Here is a 19,699-nt window from a genome sequence, read left to right on the forward strand (position 1 = left end):
TAATAAAGTGATACTCACGTCTACAGTACTCAGTCGTAAGTGTGGCCTTAGCTCCTTTAATTAAACTCCAGGCCTGCTTATATACAGTGCTCCCAAGGGATGCTGGGATCCCTTGGGACTCCAACAGGTATGCCCTCTGGTGGTGGTGTGATACAGATTGCCAAGAATTACATGCATAACAGAATCAGTTTCTCCTTATTTACTCTATCTAAACCCTTCATGATTTTAAACACCTCTATCAAATCTCCTCTGAGCCTTCTTTGCTCCAAGTAGAACAACCCCAGCTTCTCTAGTCTATCCAACTAATTGTATTCCTTCATCCTTAGAACCATTTTAGTAAATCTGCACTCTCTCCAAAGCCTTCACATCCTTGCTGAAGTGAGGTGCCCAGAATTGGACACAATACTCCAGCTGGGGCCGAACTAGTGTTTTATACAGGCTTAATATAGCTTCCTGGCCTTTGTATTCTATTTATAAAGCCAAGGTTCCCATTATTAATTGCTTTGTTAACCTGTCCTGCCACCTTCAAAGATTTGTGCACAAACACTGTCATGTATTCAACTGTCATTGTAACTCATGTATTAGTTGACCTAAGTTGTACACCTTGAGAACACTGACCATAGGGGGCGAACTTGTGGGAGACACTCCTAACCTGGACTTTCCAGTATAAAAGGGGAAGCTCCACCCACCGTCTATCTCTTGAGGTCTTGGTAATAAAGGTAACTGGTCACAGAGTGACCTTCTCTCAAGTATGGGCCTCGTGTGCATTTATACTGGAAAGTAAGGACATATTAAACACCACCTGTTCTTGCCCCTTTAAAATTGTACCATTTAATCTGTATGGTCTCTCCTCATTCTTCATACCAAAATGCATCAACTCACACTTCTGCAGATGCTAAATAGAAATAAAGACTTGCATTGTATAGCGTCTTTCATGACCTCAGGACATCGCAAAGCACTTTACAACAAATGAAGTACTTTTTGAAGTGCAGTCACTTTTGAAATGTAGGAAATGTGGCGCACTGCAAGCTCCCACAAACAGCAATGTGATAATAACCAGATAATCTGTTTTTTGTTATGTTCATTGAGGGATAAATAATGGCCAGGACACCGGGGAGAACACCCCCTGCTCTTCTTCAAAATAGTGCCATGCATATGTCCACGTGAGAGAGCAGACGGGTCCTCGGTTTAATGTCTCGTCTGAAAGACGGCACCTCCAACAGTAGAGCACGCCCTCAGCACTGCACTGGAGTGTCAGCCTAGATTTTTGTGCTCAAGTACATGGAGTGGGACTTGAACCCACAACCTTCTGACTCAGGAGAGAGTACTACCCACTGAGCCACGGCTGAATTAGGTGATGCTTGATGGCACCACTGATAATCCTTTCCATACCTTTACTGATGACTCTGAGGAGGCTGATTGGGCAGTAATTGGTCGGTTAGATTTATCCTGTTTATGCTGGACATCTGCCACATTGCTGGGTAGATGCAAGTGTCATAGCTGTACTGGACCAGCTTGGCTAGGATGCAGCTAGCTCTGGAACACAGGTCTTCAGCGCTGCAGTCTGGATTGTCAATGTGCACAGCCTTCACTGAGCCCAGTGCACTCATCTGCTTCTTAATGTCACGGGGAGTGAACCTAACTGGTCAGACACTGCTAGCTATGATGGTGGGGAGCTCAGGAAGAGTCCAAGTAGCTTCACTCACTCAGCACTTCTGGCTGAAAAAAAGGCCGTGTCTCTTGCATTCACGTGCTGGGTTCAACCATGAGCCACACAGCTTTGCTCTGATCCATGGTTTAAGGGATCAATCCATTAGATCCAACTGGTCTATGCTGGTGTTTATACTCCACACATGTCTCCTCTCATCCTCCATCATCAAACCCCATCAACATATCCTTCTATTCCTTTATCTAGCTTCCCCTTAAATGCACCTATGCTATTCGACTCAACTATTCCTTGTGGTAGCGACTGCAAGTTCCGCATTCTAACCACTCTCTGGGTAAAGAAGTTTCTCCTGAATTCACTATTGGAGTTAATACCAACGATCCTATATTTATGGCCCCTAGTTTTGGTCTCGCCCACAAGTGGAAACATTTTCTCTACATCTATCCTTTCAAACCCTTTCATAATCTTAAAGACCTCTTTCAGGTCACCCCTCAGTCTTCCCTTTTTCAGAGAAAGTAGCCCTAGCTTGTTCAATATTTCCTGATAGGTCAGGTGTGGTACTATCTTTTTTTCATCTTCGCCAGTGCCTCTATTCCCTTGTTATAATATGAAGACCATAACTGTTCACAGTATCCCAAGTGTGGTCTAATCAAGGTTCTATCCAAGTTAACATAAGCATTTACAAGAACACAAGAATTAGGAACAGGAGTAGCCTCGAGCCTGCTCCGCCATTCAACAAGATCATGGCTGATCTGGCCTTGGACTCAGCCCCACTTACCCGCCCTCTCCCCGTAACCCTTAATTCCCTTATTGGTTAAAAATCTATCTATCTGTGACTTGAATACATTCAATGAGCTAACCTCAACTGTTTCCTTGGGCAGAGAATTCCACAGATTCACAACCCTCTGAGAGAAGAAATTCCTTCTCAACTCGGTTTTAAATTGGCTCCCCCGTATTTTGAGGCTGTACCCCCTAGTTCTAGTCTCCCCGACCAGTGGAAACAACCTCTCTGCCTCTATCTTGTCTATCCCTTTCATTATTTTAAATGTTTCTATAAGATCACCCCTCATCCTTCTGAACTCCAACGAGTAAAGACCCAGTCTACTCAATCTATCATCACAAGGTAACCCCCTCATCTCCAGAATCAGCCTAGTGAATCGTCTTTGTACCCCCTCCAAAGCTAGTATATCCTTCCTTAAGGTGACCAAAACTGCACGCAGTACTCCAGGTGCGGCCTTACCAATACCCTATACAGTTGCAGCAGGACCTCCCTGCTTTTGTACTCCATCCCTCTCGCAATGAAGGCCAACATTCCATTTGCCTTCCTGATTACCTGCTGCTCCTGCAAACTAACTTTTTGGGATTCATGCACAAGGACCCCCAGGTCCCTCTGCATCTCAGCATGTTGTAATTTCTCCCCATTCAAATAATATTCCCTTTTACTGTTTTTTTTCCCCCCAAGATGGATAACCTCACACTTTCCGACATTGTATTCCATCTGCCAAACCTTCGCCCATTCGCTTAACCTATCTCAATCTCTTTGCAGCCTCTGTGTCCTCGACACAACCCGCTTTCCCACTAATCTTTGTGTCATCTGCAAATTTTGTTACACTACACTCTGTCCCCTCTTCCAGGTCATCTATGTATATTGTAAACAGTTGTGGTCCCAGCACCGATCCCTGTGGCACACCACTAACCACCGATTTCCAACCTGTAAAGGACCCATTTATCCCGACTCTCTTCTTTCTGTTCGCCAGCCAATTCTCTATCCATGCCAATACATTTCCTCTGACTCCGCGTACCTCTATCTTCTGCAGTAACCTTTTGTGTGGCACCTTATCGAATGCCTTTTGGAAATCTAAATACACCACATCCATCGGTACACCTCTATCCACCATGCTTGTTATATCCTCAAGTTAAACATGATTTCCCCTTCATGAATCCATGCTGCGTCTGCTTGATTGCCCTATTCCTATCTAGATGTCCCGCTATTTCTTCCTTAATGATAGTTTCAAGCATTTTCCCCACTACAGATGTTAAACTAACCGGCCTATAGTTACCTGCCTTTTGTCTGCCCCCTTTTTTAAACAGAGGCATTACATTAGCTGTTTTCCAATCCGCTGGTACCTCCCCAGAGTCCAGAGAATTTTGGTAGATTATAACTAATGCATCTGCTATAACTTCCACCATCTCTTTTAATACCCTGGGATGCATTTCATCAGGACCAGGGGACTTGTCTACCTTGAGTCCCATTAGCCTGTCCAGCACTATCTCCCTAGTGATGGTGATTGTCTCAAGGTCCTCCCTTCCCACATTCCCGTGACCAGCAATTTTTGGCATGGTTTTTGTGTCTTCCACTGTGAAGACCGAAGCAAAATAATTGTTTAAGGTCTCAGCCATTTCCACATTTCCCATTATTAAATCCCCCTTCTCATCTTCTAAGGGACCAACATTTACTTTAATCACTCTCTTCCGTTTTATACATCAGTAAAAGCTTTACTATCTGTTTTTATGTTTTGCGCAAGTTTACCTTCGAAATCTATCTTTCCTTTCTTTATTGCTTTTTTAGTCATTCTTGGCTGTTTTTTAAAATTTTCCCAATCCTCTAGTTTCCCACCAACCTTGGCCACCTTATACGCATTGGTTTTTAATTTGATACTCTCCTTTATCTCCTTGGTTATCCACGACTGGTTATCCCTTCTCTTACCGCCCTTCTTTTTCATTGAAATATATTTTTGTTGCGCAATATGAAAGAGCTCCTTAAAAGTTCCCCACTGTTCCTCAATTGTGCCACCGTTTAGTCTGTGTTTCCAGTCTACTTTAGCCAACTCTGCCCTCATCCCACTGTAGTCCCCTTTGTTTAAGCATAGTACGCTTGTTTCTGACACAACTTCCTCACCCTCAATCTGTATTAAAAATTCAACCATGCTGTGATCACTCATTCTGAGAGGATCTTTTACTAGGAGATCGTTTATTTTTCCTGTCTCATTACACAGGACCAGATCCAAGATTGCTTGCTCCCTTGTAGGTTCTGTCACATACTGTTCTTAGAAACAATCCCGTATGCATTCTATGAATTCCTCCTCCAGGCTACCCCGTGCGATTTGAGTTGACCAATCGATATGTAGGTTAAAATCCCTCATGACTACTGCCGTTCCTTTTTCACATGGCTCAATTATTCCCTTGATTATTGCCCGCCCCACTGTGAAGTTATTATTTGGGGGCCTATAAACTACGCCCACCAGTGACTTTTTCCCCTTACTATCTCTAATCTCTACCCACAATGATTCAACATTTTGTTCATTAGAGCCAATATCATCTCTCAACTGCCCTGATATCATCCTTTATTAACAAAGCTACCCCACCTCCTTTCCCTTCTTGTTTATCTTTCCGAATCGTCAGATACCCCTGTATGTTTAATTCCCAGTCTTGGCCACCCTGCAACCATGTTTCTGCAATGGACCCCAAATCATACCCATTTGTAATGATTTGTGCTGTCAACTCATTTACTTCATTTCAAATGCTGCGTGCAGTTAGGTAGAGTGTTTTAATCCTAGTTTTTAAACCATGATTTTTAGTTTTGACCCCTCCTGCAGCCCCTTTATATTCAGTGGCCCTTTTTGTTTTTTGCCTTGGGTTTCTCTGCCCTCCACTTTTCCTCATCTCCTTTCTGTCTTTTGCTTTTGTCTCCTTTTTGTTTCTCTCTGTCTCCCTGCATTGGTTCCCATCCCCCTGCCATATTAGTTTAACTCCTCCCCAACAGCACTAGCAAACATTCCCCCTAGGACATTGGTTCCGGCCCTGCCCAGGTGCAGACCGTCCGGTTTGTACTGGTCCCACCTCCCCCAGAACCGGTTCCAATGCCCCAGGAATTTGAATCCCTCCCTGCTGCACCACTGCTCAAGCCACTTATTCATCTGTGCTATTCTGTGATTCCTACTCTGACTAGCACGTGGCACTGGTAGCAATCCCGAGATTACTACTTTTGAGGTCCTACTTTTTAATTTAGCTCCTAGCTCCTTAAATTCGTCTCGTAGGACCTCATCCCTTTTTTTTTAAACCTATGTCATTGGTACCAATGTGCACCACGACAACTGGCTGTTCTCCCTCCCTTTTTAGAATGTCCTGCACCCGCTCAGAGACATCCTTGACCCTTGCACCAGGGAGGCAACATACCATCCTGGAGTCTCGGTTGCGGCCGCAGAAACGCCTATCTATTCCCCTTACAATCGAATCCCCTATCACTATCGCTCTCCCACTCTTTTTCCTGCCCTCCTGTACAACAGAGCCAGCCACGGTGCCATGAACTTGGCTGCTGCTGCCCTCCCCTGATGAGTCATCCCCCTCAACAGTACTCAAAGCAGTGTATCTGTTTTGCAGGGGGATGACTCTATCACTCTAGAACTGAATACCAGTGCTTTCCTTTTTTTTAAAAAAATAGCCTTATTAACCTATGTTGCTACTTTTAGTGATTTGTGTATCCAGATTCCCACTTCCCTCGGTTCCTCTACCCTATTTAGACACTTATTTTACAACTATGTTGCGTTCTTATTCTTCCTACCAAAATATACTACCTCACACTTAATCGAAATTGAAGTTAATTTTCCAATTGCGCACCCATTCTGCAAGTTTATTGTTGGCCCTGAAATCCTGGCCTCCCTGGGTCTGTACGGAGTTTCTACGGACCCGGGAAGGCATCGGAAAAGACGGTTTTCGGCACGCAATGTGCATGCACTGGAAACCAGCTTTTCCGATCCGTCAAGTTTCTGGCTTGACAGATCCTCCATATCTCGGGAGCGAAGACATTTGCCAGGACAAGATTGCGGGATTTACCCATATCTTGCCCAGAAAATATCCTCAAAACTCTTGCGTTTGATAAAAGCAGGCGCATAGCCCACTAAGAGTTTAAAAACGTACAAAATTATAATTAAATTAGATTTAAAAACACATTTTTAAAAACCCTGTCCACTACGTTACATTTATTTTTAACCACAATTAAAACTTTTTTAAAAAATCGGCCCATTTTTCTTCTTTAAAAAACATTTCTATCAACTTTAATTTCTAGAATGTATTTATGGGAGGTGTTTTAAAAAAAAAAATGTTTTATGAAGTGTTTGGCTCTTTGCGGGTGTTTCTCATTCAATATAATAGGAGTTTCCGACTTACGAAACTCCTATTACTATGAATGAGAAAATACTTTACTGTGATTGGGTGTCCAGGCCCACGTGGCTCCTGCGGATGTCCCAACGTGAACGCGCTCCGTTGCGCAAGAAGAGGAGGCCTCGAGTCCGGGATCTCTGGCGAGCATTCGACCAAAAAGATAAGTGCGCATCTTTTCTCCTATTTTTAGTCGAACGATCGCAGGAAGAAGAAACTGGGATTTCTGGGCCAATGTTTTACTGCACTTTGTCGCAGTCCTCCTCTGTATTAACCACAATTTGGGGTCATCCGCAAATTTTGAAATTGTACCTCGCGATTTCCGATTTGAAATCATTTATGTAAATGGTAAACAACAGTGGTCCCAGCACCGATCCTGGTGAAACAACACCTTTTGTCAATGATTAGAATGAGGTCAAATAAAATAAAGAGGTGACTGTGAACAAGTCATTATGGAGCTCGTTATCACAAACCCCAGCTTAGCTAATGAATCTTTAGCGTGACCATACCAGCTCGGGTATGTTATCACTGTAAACACTTGCAAGGTGTTCATTCCTCAGTTGCATCAATAAACATGTTCATTACTATAAAAAGAAAAACTCTCAATATTTTAATCTGTTCCACTTGAAAGGATTCATGTTTCCAAAACAGGCAGAGTTTTGGCTGTGCAACCTGATACCAGCTATCGGATTAGTGAATCCACCTTCTGTTGCAACACCTGGATCGCAACTTCATTTTAGTTCATTGCTTTGGGTGAATTTTTGAGCTTATCCAGGTGAGAGAAGTTAGCAGTGGGCAAAAGAACATGATTATGTTTCAGGCATCTGGTGTCAGCATCCTCGGTCAGAGGATGAGGAGGATGATGATGAGGAGGACATGAAGAAGAATGGGAAGGATCAGGAAGGGAGGAGGAGGATAATGATGAAGGAAACAAGGAAGATGAGAAAGAGCAAGATAGACAGGTAGCATGAGGAAAAGGAGGAGGAGGTGGAGAAAAGAAAGATGATGAGAATAAAGGCGATGAAGGTAATTAGCAGGATAATAAGGGGTCAGGATAATGAAGAGGATGAAGAGCAGAAGGACGATGACAACTCTCATTTGTTTTTGTTGGCATCTGTGCAAGAAAATGGTCCCAGGTCATTTACAGAGGGATAACTGGACATGGAGCAGAAAGTAAGAGAGAGGTTAGGAGAACTGTTCGAAGACACAGTCAAAGCAGCGGGTTTTGAGGATGCCATTGAAAGCAGTAGTAGGGGAAAGGGTATAGAGGGGGTGTCCCAGAGTCTCGGGGGTGAGATGTACAGACCGGAGGCTCTGTCAGCGATGGAAAGAGAAAGGAACACACATTGGGCCAGACTCAGAAGAATGGCGGGTGCATGCTAGGATACAGGTTTGTACAAAACCCAACTAAAGATGTTAAGCTGGCTGGTCTATAGTTTCCTGCTGTGTGTCTGCCTCCTTTTTTAAATAGGGGCGTTACATTTGCGGTTTTCCAATCTGCTGGGACTGCATCAGAGTCCAGGGAATTTTCGTAGATACATCCACTATCTCTGCTGCCAGTTCTTTTAAGACCCAAGGATGTAAGCCATCAGGTCCAGGAGACTTGTCCACTTTTAGTCCCATTATTTTACCGAGTGCGACTTCATTAGTGATAGTTATTATATTAAGTTGCACCCTCCCTATAGCCCCTTGATTATCTACTATTGGGATGTTTTTAGTGTCTCCGATACAAAATATTTGTTCAAAGTCTCTGCCATTTCCCTGTTCTCCATTATTAATTCCCCAGTTTCATCCTCCAGGGGACCAACATTTACTTTAGCCACTCTTTTCGTTTTTATGTACCTGTAGAAACTCTTACTATCTGTTTTTATATTTCGTGCTAGTTTACTTTCATAATCTATCTTCCCTCTCATTATCATTTTTTAGTCGTTCTTTGCTGGCTTTTAAAAGTTTCCCAATCCTCTGGCCTCCCACTAGTCATAGAAACATAGAAACATAGACATAGAAACATAGAAAATAGGTGCAGGAGTAGGCCATTCGGCCGTTCGAGCCTGCACCGCCATTCAATGAGTTCATGGCTGAACATGCAACTTCAGTACCCCATTCCTGCTTTCTCACCATACCCCTTGATCCCCCGAGTAGTAAGGACTTCATCTAACTCCTTTTTGAATATATTTAGTGAATTGGCCTCAACAACTTTCTGTGGTAGAGAATTCCACAGGTTCACCACTCTCTGGGTGAAGAAATTCCTCCTCATCTCGGTCCTAAATGGCTTCCCCCTTATCCTTAGACTGTGTCCCCTGGTTCTGGACTTCCCCAACATTGGGAACATTCTTCCTGCATCTAACCTGTCTAACCCCGTCAGAATTTTAAACGTTTCTATGAGGTCCCCTCTCATTCTTCTGAACTCCAGTGAATACAAGCCCAGTTGATCCAGTCTTTCTTGATAGGTCAGTTCCGCCATCCCGGGAATCAGTCTGGTGAACCTTCGCTGCACTCCCTCAATAGCAAGAATGTCCTTCCTCAGGTTAGGCTACCAAAACTGTACACAATACTCCAGGTGTGGCCTCACCAAGGCCCTGTAGCAACACCTCCCTGCCCCTGTACTCAAATCCCCTCACTATGAAGGCCAACATGCCATTTGCTTTCTTAACCGCCTGCTGTACCTGCATGCCAACCTTCAATAACTGATGTACCATGACACCCAGGTCTCTTTGCACCTCCCCTTTTCCTAATGTGTCACCATTCAGATAATAGTCTGTCTCTCTGTTTTTACCACCAAAGTGGATAACCTCACATTTATCCACATTATACTTCATCTGCCATGCATTTGCCCACTCACCTAACCTATCCAAGTCGCTCTGCAGCCTCATAGCATCCTCCTCGCAGCTCACACTGCCACCCAACTTAGTGTCATCCGCAAATTTGGAGATACATTTAATCCCCTCGTCTAAATCATTAATGTACAGTGTAAACAGCTGAGATACACTCTTATGAACTCTATCTCAAGGCTATCCTGGCCAATTTGTTTTGTCCAATCAATATGAAGGTTAAAATCGCCCATGATTATTGCCGTTTCTTTATTACAAGCCTCCATTATTTCTTGATTTATACTCTGTCCAACAGTGTAACTACTATTAGGGTGCCGAAGACTACGCATACCAGCGACTTTTTCCCCTTATTATTCCTTATCTCCACCCAAATCTGATTCAACATCTTGATCTTCTGAGCCAATATCGTTTCTCGCTAATGCACTGATCTCATCCTTTATTAACACTGCTACCCCACCTCCTTTTCCTTTCTGTCTGTCCTTCTGAATTGTCAAATACCCCTGAATATTTCTTCTCTCAGAGGGTTGTAAATCTGTGGAATTCGCTGCCCCAGAGAGCTGTGGAAGCTGGGTCATTGAATAAATTTAAGACAGAGATAGACAGTTTCTTAACTGATAAGGGAATAAGGGGTTATGGGGAGCGGGCAGGGAAGTGGACCCGAGTCCATGATCGGATCAGCCATGATCATATTGAATGGCGGAACGGCCCCTTGAGCCTGCATGGCCTACACCTGCTCCTATTTCCTATGTTGTTATATTTAATTCCCAGTCCTGGTCACCTTGCAATCACATCTCTGTAATGGCTATCAGATCACACCCATTTGTATCTATTCATGCCCAGTTGAGGTCGATGATCAGCCATAATCTCATTGAATGGCGGAGCAGGCTCGATGGGCCGTAAGGCCTACTCCTGCTCCTATTTCTTACGTTCTTATGTTCTTAAGTCCATTCTTTCTTTCTCCTTTAGAGGTGTGGATGACAATTGTAGCAGCTGTACAAAGTGGGGTAAAACAGTTTTGCAATGACGGAATCGAAAATTTGAGGCTGAGCTCTGGATTGAGCAGGACAGCGAGGCTGTGCTGCTGTTGGTTCAGTCTGAGCGAGCAGCTGGGATGAGAAGTGGAATCGGCAGCTGAGGTGTGAAGTGACTGGCAGGAGCCAAAAGAGGATGGCTTGTGTCTCGTCAATGTTTAGCTGGAGAAAGCTGTACCTCATCCAAGGCCTGGCCAGCACGATGTTAGTTGTAGTACGGTAGTGCACTGGTTATGTTATTGGACAAATAATCCCGAGAGAGTGCGAGAGTCCAAATCCCACCAGTGGCAGTTTGAGAATTTGAATTCAGTTTTAAAAAAATCTGGAAAGAGAAAGCTGGTGTCAGTAAAAGTGACCACGAACCTGTCAGATTGTCGTCATCATCATCATCATAGGCAGTCCCTCGGAATCGAGGAAGACTTGCTTCCACTCCTGAAGTGAGTCCTTAGGTGGCTGAACAGTCCAATACGAGAACCACAGTCCCTGTCACAGGTGGGACAGACAGTGGTTGAGGGAAAGGGTGGGTGGGGAGTCTGGTTTGCAGCACGCTCCTTCCGCTGCCTGCGCTTGGTTTCTGCATGCTCTCAGCGACGAGACTCGAGGTGCTCAGCGCCCTCCCGGATGCACTTCCTCCACTTAGGGCGGTCATTGGCCAGGGACTCCCAGGTGTCGGTCGTCAAAACCCAAGTGATTCACCAATGGGAAGGAAACCTGCCGTCCTTACCCCGTCTGGGCCTATATGTGACTCCAGTCCCACACCAATGTGGTTGACCGTTAACTGACCTCTGAAGTGGCCTAGCAAACCATTCAGTTGGCTCAAACTGCCTTCAGAAGGGAGACCCACCACACTTGGGGCAGCTGGGGACATTAGCATCCCCTTTTGCCTTGCCAATATCCCTTTCGTCATTTAATCTCTCCTGCCTTCCACCCCATCACAGACCTTCCCTTTTGTTCTTTCCTCCCCTGCCCCCTTTCCCTGCCTCTGCACTTGCTTAAAACCAGTTATATCTCTAAATTTTTCAAGTTCTGACAAAGGGTCGTCGACCCGAAACGTTAACTCTGTTTCTCTCTCCACAGATGCTGCCTGACCCGCTGAGTGTCGTCAGCTTTTCCTGTTTTTGTTATGGGCAACCAAGTTTCATTCCAGCATTAATGGGGGCCTGACAGTGAGGAAGAACAGCAGGAAGAAAAGCATTTAAAAAAAAAAAAAAGAGGGAGATTTACCAAAAACAAAAGTTCAATTACAGTGGAAATTAGAATGGGGCAATTTTTTTGGATCGGAGGTTGATCATTAGGGTCCTAGTAGCAGATTGAACCTCACCTACCCCCTTTGCACTGAACGCATCAAGCCCTGCTGTCTGGAGAAATGCATCTAACTGGCCCCGAATCTTTTAATCTGCTACCGAGGTTATGGCAGAAGAACTGGAGCAATGATACAAAAAATATTGGGAGTATCCCCAGGGATATCCAACGCCACCATCTCTTGACCCCTTTTACACTGTCTGCTCCAATGTCCTCCCCGGGTAATTTTATCGGTAATTAAATTTTTCTTTTTGCGTGGAGGTGTTCTGCCTGCCCTCCATTCTTACTCTTATATTGCGTGGCTGGATTTTTGTTTCTGCTGATTTCAGGGCGGTAAAGTTTGTGCCCGGGGACAGTTTGCGCCTCAGTCAGCAAAATTGGGCAGCTGGGCCCTGAGTGTGGGGCGGAGCGCTAAGGGAGGCGTTACACACCTCTCTTAGGGCACTCGGCCACTGGGCATGGGAACATCCCGAGCTAAACAGTCGGTCTCGGTGCGCCATGAGAGAGGCCTCCCTGGGGGAAAAATAAAAAAACCTGAAAAAAACCCACTAAAAACATTCCTAATAAACAATTCTCGCTAACCACAACATAAATCGCAAAGAAAATATACAATCACACTTACCTGAGGTGGACATTACTCACCTCACTGCAGCCGCTACATTCGGACTGCCCGCTTTCACAGGAGGTCCCCGCAGGACACTCTACGCGATATTACGGATTGGACGGCAGCCAAAACTCGAGTCGGTAATGCAACCGGCTCGCCTCTTCCAGGTGGTAATACTCCGCGCCCCATCGAAAGCGGCACCGAAAGTCCCTGTGTGTCGCTGGAAGCTGGTCGCCCGTCCGGAAGAGCTCACCGCCACCACTGCCGCCCCTCCGGGGGAGCTAACGGGGGCGGCAGAAGCCCGAAAATCCAGCCCCTTATCTTGTTAAGCTCAAGTTCCCTGGCACGTGGACCTTCACCACAGTAAGTAGTATTGGCTGTGTGAACTGTCCTCAATCCACTGCGTGCCTGTGACATGTGAACAGATGACTTACGAATTAGCTTGTGACTCTGTGTTGTAAATTGGCAAGTGGCATGTTGAAGGGTGAAGTGCGCCAATGCGACATGACATTTAGCTGAGGGGTATTTTCGTGGGCGAGGTACGTTTACATTTACGCCTCTAATTCACTTCCATGTGCTAAACAAACAGCCGAGCTGCAGGTTGAGGTGTTTATTAGCAAGTCAAAGCTGTCTGATGAAGAGAGCATGCTGGGGACGTCTAAATTTATCACCATTATGGCAGCTCTCAGTGAGTTTACATTTAAAGAGAGAGTTTTAAAAAAAACACCAAATATGGAATGAGCTCATTCCCTCCAACATATCGAGTACAACTTCGTTATGGTCTCGACTAACTCAATCCAGGAGTTCCTGAGGAAGGTGCTTTAAATGGAGGTATAATTTCCAAAAAGCCAGATGTGTCTCAAATGCTCTTGCCGCCCACTGAATATCATACCACAGCGTTCCATAACTTAATCATCTCAGCCTCAATCCACCCGTATAATTCTCACTCTATTTCCTGCCAGAGAATCTTTTTTTTTAAATGAAAGAGCAGTGAAGGAGCTTGCTGGGTATGGTAGCATAGTTTATGTTACTGCACCAGTAATCCACAAGCCTGGACTGATAATCCAGAGAGAACAAGTTCAAATCCCACCGCTGCAAAATTTGAAGTCAATTTAAAATTAAAATGTGGAGCTTAAAAGCTGGTAGTAAAAGTGACCATGAAGCTGTCGAATAGTCATAAAAACTCAACCGGTTCACTAATGTCCTTTAGGGAAGGAAACCTGCCATCCTTACCCGGTCTGGGCCTACACATGACTCCAGTCCAACACCAACATCGTGGACTCTTAACTGCCCTCTGAAGCAAACCAGTCAAGAGCAACTAGGGATGGGCAGTAAGTGCTGACTTTGCCAGTGATGCCCACATCCCAAGAATGAATATTAAAAAAATTAACACCGAGACCCAACAACAGCATGCATTTGTATAGCGCCTTTAATGCAGTAAAATGTTCCGAGGCGCTTCGCAGGATCATAATCCGACAAAAATTGACACAGAGCCGCATAAAGCGATATTAGGACAGGTGACCAAGAGCTTGGTCAAAGAGGTAGGTTTTAAGCAGGGGCTTAGCGGAGAGAGAGTCAGAGAGGTTTAGGGAGGTAATCCCAGAGCTTCCGGCCTAGGCAGCTGAAGGCACAGCCACCATGGTGAAGCAAAGGAAATCGAGGAAACGCAAGTGGCCTGAATTGGAGGAGCGCAGAGATCTTGGAGGGTTGTAGAGCTGGAGGAGGTTACACAGAGATAGGGAGGGGGAAGCCATGGAGGGATTTGAACACCACACCACACCAATCGCTCTATGAAATGAAAAGATCCTACCAATCTATAGACTCCTTTGAGGCTTGACGATCGTAAGGGACTGGATGCCTTGAATACCGGGAAAGACTTTCCAATCAATTGTTGCCAAGTCGGCGAGACTCCCGGAGAAACGTTGCTAACGGCTGCTTTTAGCTGTTTCATTGAGGGTACCACCCATCCTTTGCCGAAGTTATGGCGGGAGATGCTCCATGGAAATTCCAGCCGATTATGTCTCGTTTTGGGCACCAAAGCAGCGGAGAATCATTTCAGCCATGGTGCAGAGAAGATCTGCAAGGCTGATCCCAGACACCAAAAGGAGTTAAGCATCAAGACTGGAGGAACTGGAAATTTTCAATTAACCCTCAGCCTCAACAGCCTTTTGGGGAGAGAGTTCCAGACTCCCGCGACCATTTGCAACCTGATTTCATTCCTCAACTTCACAGCTCTAGTTTTAAGACCCCTTTTTCTGGACTCCCCCACTAGAGGAAATAGTTTCTCTGTATCTACCCTCGCAAGTTCCTTACATCTGTTAAGCCCCTCAAACGTCTATACTCAAGGGAATATAAAAACCTAGTCTATGCAACCTGTCCTCAGAATTTATCCCGTAACCTTCTATACTCAAGTGTCAGCCGTGGCTCAGTGGGTAGCAGTGTCGCTTCTGAGTCAGAAGGCTGTGGGTTCAAGTCTCACTCCAGGGACTTGAACACAAAAACATCTGGGCTGACTCGCCAGTGAAGTGCTGAGGGAACACTGCACTGTCAGAGGCGTCGGTTTCGCATGAGACATTAAAACCATGGCCCCTTCTTCTCTCTCAAGTGGACGTAAAAGTTCCCATGGCACTATTTCAAAGAAGAGCAGGGGAGTTATCCCCAGTATCCTGGCCAATATTTATCCCTCAATTATCATAACAAAAAAAACAGATTATCAGGTCATTATCACATTGCTGTTTGTGGGAGCTTGCTGTGCACAAATTGGCTGCCGCGTTTCCCACATTACAACAGTGACTGCTGAAGTGGGGCTTTTGAGCTCTGTTATAATTAAACTGGTCAAGAATGGATCTCGGAACTAAAACAAGCTGACATAGGCTTTTGTCGTGCTCAACTTTACAAGCTGTGTAACCTGAGGAAAATTACAAATAGCCAAACTGTTGAACCACAGGAGGCCCAGAGAGGCAGTTAAACAGGGCAAGGGGTCAAAAGTGACACGTTGGAGAAACTCCATTTGATATGAGACATAGGCCAATGATCGTGTGACACGAAAGGAAATTAATCAAGCAGCAATTGTGTACGCTGGCTTTGGATCAATTAAATGGCATGGGGGGAGGGGGAGGTGGGGTGGTGGGGTTGCATGCGTGCACGAGGCTGACATGCATCATTAAGTATATAAAAGGTTGCTTGGAACTTTGCATCATTGGAGAAGCCTGGCTACAGACAAACCAGCAGGCAGGCTCCCCCCCGGTGCAATAAAAAGGCGACTTGAATCTTCGAACTCAGACCCGGTGTTGAGTGTTTATTTTAAATACTCCACTACACTACACTCCAAAAGTACTTCATTGGCTGTAAAGCGCTATGAGATGTCTGGTGATCGTGAAAGGCACTATATAAATCCAAGTCTTTCTTTTTCCTTCTTTTTTCAAGGGAATACAAAAGCCTAATCTACGCAACCTGTCCTCAGAATTTATCCCTTTCAGCCGGCATGGACCAGTTGGGCTAAATGACCTGTTTCTGTGCTGCGATTACTTTGCAACGACCCGCTATCATTCTGGTGAATCCTGCGACGAATGCTTGCGTTGATATCAGGAAGGGCAGCATCGGGATCAGTTACTGTGCCCTCCACAGCCAAATATCATTGAATGGGAACCTTCCTGGGATCTGCCCCCACAACCTCGCAGGAAACTCTGTCTATGCGCGGAATTCCGAACCTACGACGTTAGATCGCGAAGGGTGTCGCTGCTGGGCCCGATGGAGCAGGAGCTGCTCCGTGGAGAATCAGGGGCACGGCGTGGGGTACTGGAGGGCAGCTGAGGGAACTCCAGCAAGAGTCAGCACCTGTGGAAGAGGAGTGGAAAGAACTGAAATAACAGTGGGACGCCATCTCAACACTTACTTCTCCAGCAGCGACATAATAATCGGGGGCAGCACCAGGATAGGGATAGGGAGGACTATTCTCGTTATGGCAGTCTCCATCAGTGCCTGCGGAAAACACAAATACAACCCCAGTAAATATATTTCAACCTAGTCACGATACCCAGATTCCCCTGGAAGCCCGCTGGGACCTGACCTGTAGCTAGGTTGACAATGCAGGATTTTTTTGATTATTTTACAGAAATAAAAATTACACTGCTGGTTGTTTTCCCGCTTCAATTTTGAGATTGCGGTCAATTGTATGAGGGGCACTAGTGCTGAGCATTAGACCACCTGCCCTTTTCAGCAATCTGGTGTCCCGTCAAACACTCAGAGCAGGTACAGCATGGGTTAGATACAGAGTAAAGCTCCCTCTACACTGTCCCATCAAACACTCCCAGGGCAGGTACAGCACGGGGTTAGATACAGAGTTAAGCTCCCTCTACACTGTCCCATCAAACACTCTCAGGGCAGGTACAGCATGGGTTAGATACAGAGTAAAGCTCCCTCTACACTGTCCCATCAAACACTCCCAGGGCAGGTACAGCACGGGGTTAGATACAGAGTTAAGCTCCCTCTACACTGTCCCATCAAACACTCTCAGGGCAGGTACAGCATGGGTTAGATACAGAGTAAAGCTCCCTCTACACTGTCCCATCAAACACTCCCAGGGCAGGTACAGCACGGGGTTAGATACAGAATTAAGCTCCCTCTACACTGCCCCATCAAACACTCCCGGGGCAGGTACAGCACTGGTTCGATGTAGAGTAAAGCTCCCTGTACACTGCACCATCAAACCTCTATTAGGTCACCCCTCAGCCATGTCTTTTCAAGAGAAAGAGCTAGCCTGTTCACCCATTCCTAACAAGTATAACCTCACAGTTTTAGTATCATCCTTGTAAATCTTTTTTGCATCCTGTAAAGTGTCTCTATATCCTTTTTATAATATGGCAACCAGAACTGTACACAGTACTCCAAGTCTGCTAACCCAGGTTTGGCATAACCTCTCTACTTTTCAATTCTATCTCATTAGAAAAAAACCCTGGTTCTTGGTTTGCTTTTTTTTTTTAAATGGCCTAATCAACCTATGTTGTTACTTTTAGTGATTTGTGTATTTTTGCTCAGAGATCCCTTTGCTCTTTTACCCCATTTAAATTCTTATTTTCCAAGTAATATGTGACCTCCTTATTTTTCTTACCAATTTGTATTATTTCACACTTATCTATGTTGCAATTCATTTGCCGACTATATGCCTATTCTGCAAATTTATTAATATCGTCCTGTAATTTGTTGCAGTCCTCCTCAGTATTGACTATCCCATCCCTAATTTGCTGTCTGCAAATTCAGAAATTGTGTTTTTGATTCCAAAGTCTAATTCGTCAATATAAATATTAGGCTCAATTTTCCCCAATGCCATTTTTTGGCGTATTGCAAGAGTTATGCCTGTTTTTTTTGGCCCCGACTACTCCAAAAATATAACTTGCAAGTTTCCCCGTTCTATTTTTTGAAATTGATGCCGTGCAGCCTGTCCTTTAGCTTCAGGGGGTTGGAGCCGAATGTCTGCGCCGGAAAAAGGATGGCCCCCCAACCCCCCTTCTGTGCATGCGCAAAAAAAAACGGACATTTTTTACGTGACGACTATAGTCACGCATGCCCAGCACACCTCCCGGTCTGCATTCGGCCATTTTTAAAGAGCCAGTTGTGTGTGGGAACTTTAATTCTCAGTTGGAGCTGCAGTACAATATGCAAAGCGGCTCAAGGACCAAGAATTTCTCACAGGCTGACGTGGAGGCCCTGGTTACTGTAATTGAGGCCAGATGGCACGAGCTGGACACCAGCAGAGGTCACATAAAAGTTACACCAAAAGAAATGAAGAAACGCTGGAACCAACTTGCAGAAGATTACTGTGCAATGTGACCACCCCGAGGTCCGAAGGCCAGTGCAAAAAGTGGCAGGACCTTGGTCAAATAGTTAGTGAAAGTAATATTTTCACTTATTCACTGGAATTGCAATTGTAAATGTGAACATCTGTATATGTCCCATCCAGCAGAAAGACACCCTCTCTAAGTTATATTATCATCATTGCAAAGGAAGGTGGCCCACGACAAAAGGGAAAGAACGTGAACAGGAGGAGGCCCGGCAAATCTGCACCCACTGACACCCTTGGAAGACAGGGTCGCTTTCTTTGATGGGTCCTGCCTGGAGAAAAGCAACCACCACTGCACAAGCTGGGCCCACACTCGAAGGAGAGGGCAAGTCCTGCAAATTCCACAGTCTGGCTTTGCTAAAAGTGAAGTACTGTGCGGGCTAGCCATGCTTCGGTTCATGGGGACGTCTCCGTCAGCTACGCTTCGGTTGATGCAATGTGCTATCATTCAACGTGGTCCTTCAAATGAGCCTGCTGCCTGCCCTGTGTGAGCCTACTCAAGCCACCCACCCTGCCCCCTCCTCTGCTGCTAACCATTTGTCTGTTCTGTTATATTTTGCAGAACTCGAGGCCAACCCTGACAAGGCTGAAGCCGGTGCAGAAGAAAATTCAGATGTGGACGGCAGAATCGCTCCCTTGCCTGGACAAAGGGGCTCAACATCCACCCCCACTCCCCGGGATTCTTTTGAAGCAGAGCCTGTGTCCGGGCGAGGGAGGGATTCTGCTGGCTGACGCTCCGCCCCTCGACCCTGGAGTCCGGTGAGGAGACGTTCAGTAGTGGTGTGGCACTTTGAAAAAAATCCAAAATTAAATAATTGCATTAGACTTTCATTTTCTCCCTTTTGAGTTTGAAAAAATTAAGCTTCATGAAGCACATTCTTTGTCTTCTTGACTCCCTCCAAATCTTCGCCTGAAAACAATGGCGGCTTTCTGCGCCGATTTTTTAATGTGCGTTGGTTTTTCTTAAGTGCGCAGAAGGTTTTTTGGGAGTGGCAGTCCTAGGAGAAACGTAAGCTGGCCAAACTTGCTTAAATGTGAAAAACTGGCGCAGACATCAGGTTACGGCCCCCAATGGCGCAAAAAAATTCTAACCTAAAAAAAATCGCAACTAACTGAGTTACGCTGGCGCAGAAACTTTGGGGAAACTTGGAGATTATAATTTACACCCCAAAAAAACCAGCGCAGGCAACAGGGGAAAATTGAACCTATCGTCCCTAAGCGTCAGAAAGTTAATATAACGCTATTTCGTGTCAGTTATTGCACTGTGGA

At 45.4% G+C, this 19,699-nt stretch overlaps 1 protein-coding gene across 3 annotated transcripts in view; it reads right to left on the bottom strand.

The window, feature by feature from the left end:
- The window catches only part of LOC139235634 (sideroflexin-5-like), a 223,710-nt gene that overhangs the window by 71,139 nt on the left and 132,872 nt on the right, over positions 1-19,699 (bottom strand). For 2 of the 3 annotated variants that reach the window (XM_070866692.1, XM_070866687.1), the window contains exon 12: positions 16,487-16,572. The exons of the other annotated variant lie outside the window; for it this stretch is intronic. In XM_070866692.1, the coding sequence (XP_070722793.1) occupies positions 16,487-16,572 (86 nt within the window). The remainder of the gene's footprint in view (positions 1-16,486; positions 16,573-19,699) is intronic. 3 annotated transcript variants of the gene reach the window in all.

This window comes from Pristiophorus japonicus, chromosome 2 (genome assembly GCF_044704955.1).
Source record: "Pristiophorus japonicus isolate sPriJap1 chromosome 2, sPriJap1.hap1, whole genome shotgun sequence".
Lineage (NCBI taxonomy): Eukaryota > Metazoa > Chordata > Chondrichthyes > Pristiophoridae > Pristiophorus > Pristiophorus japonicus.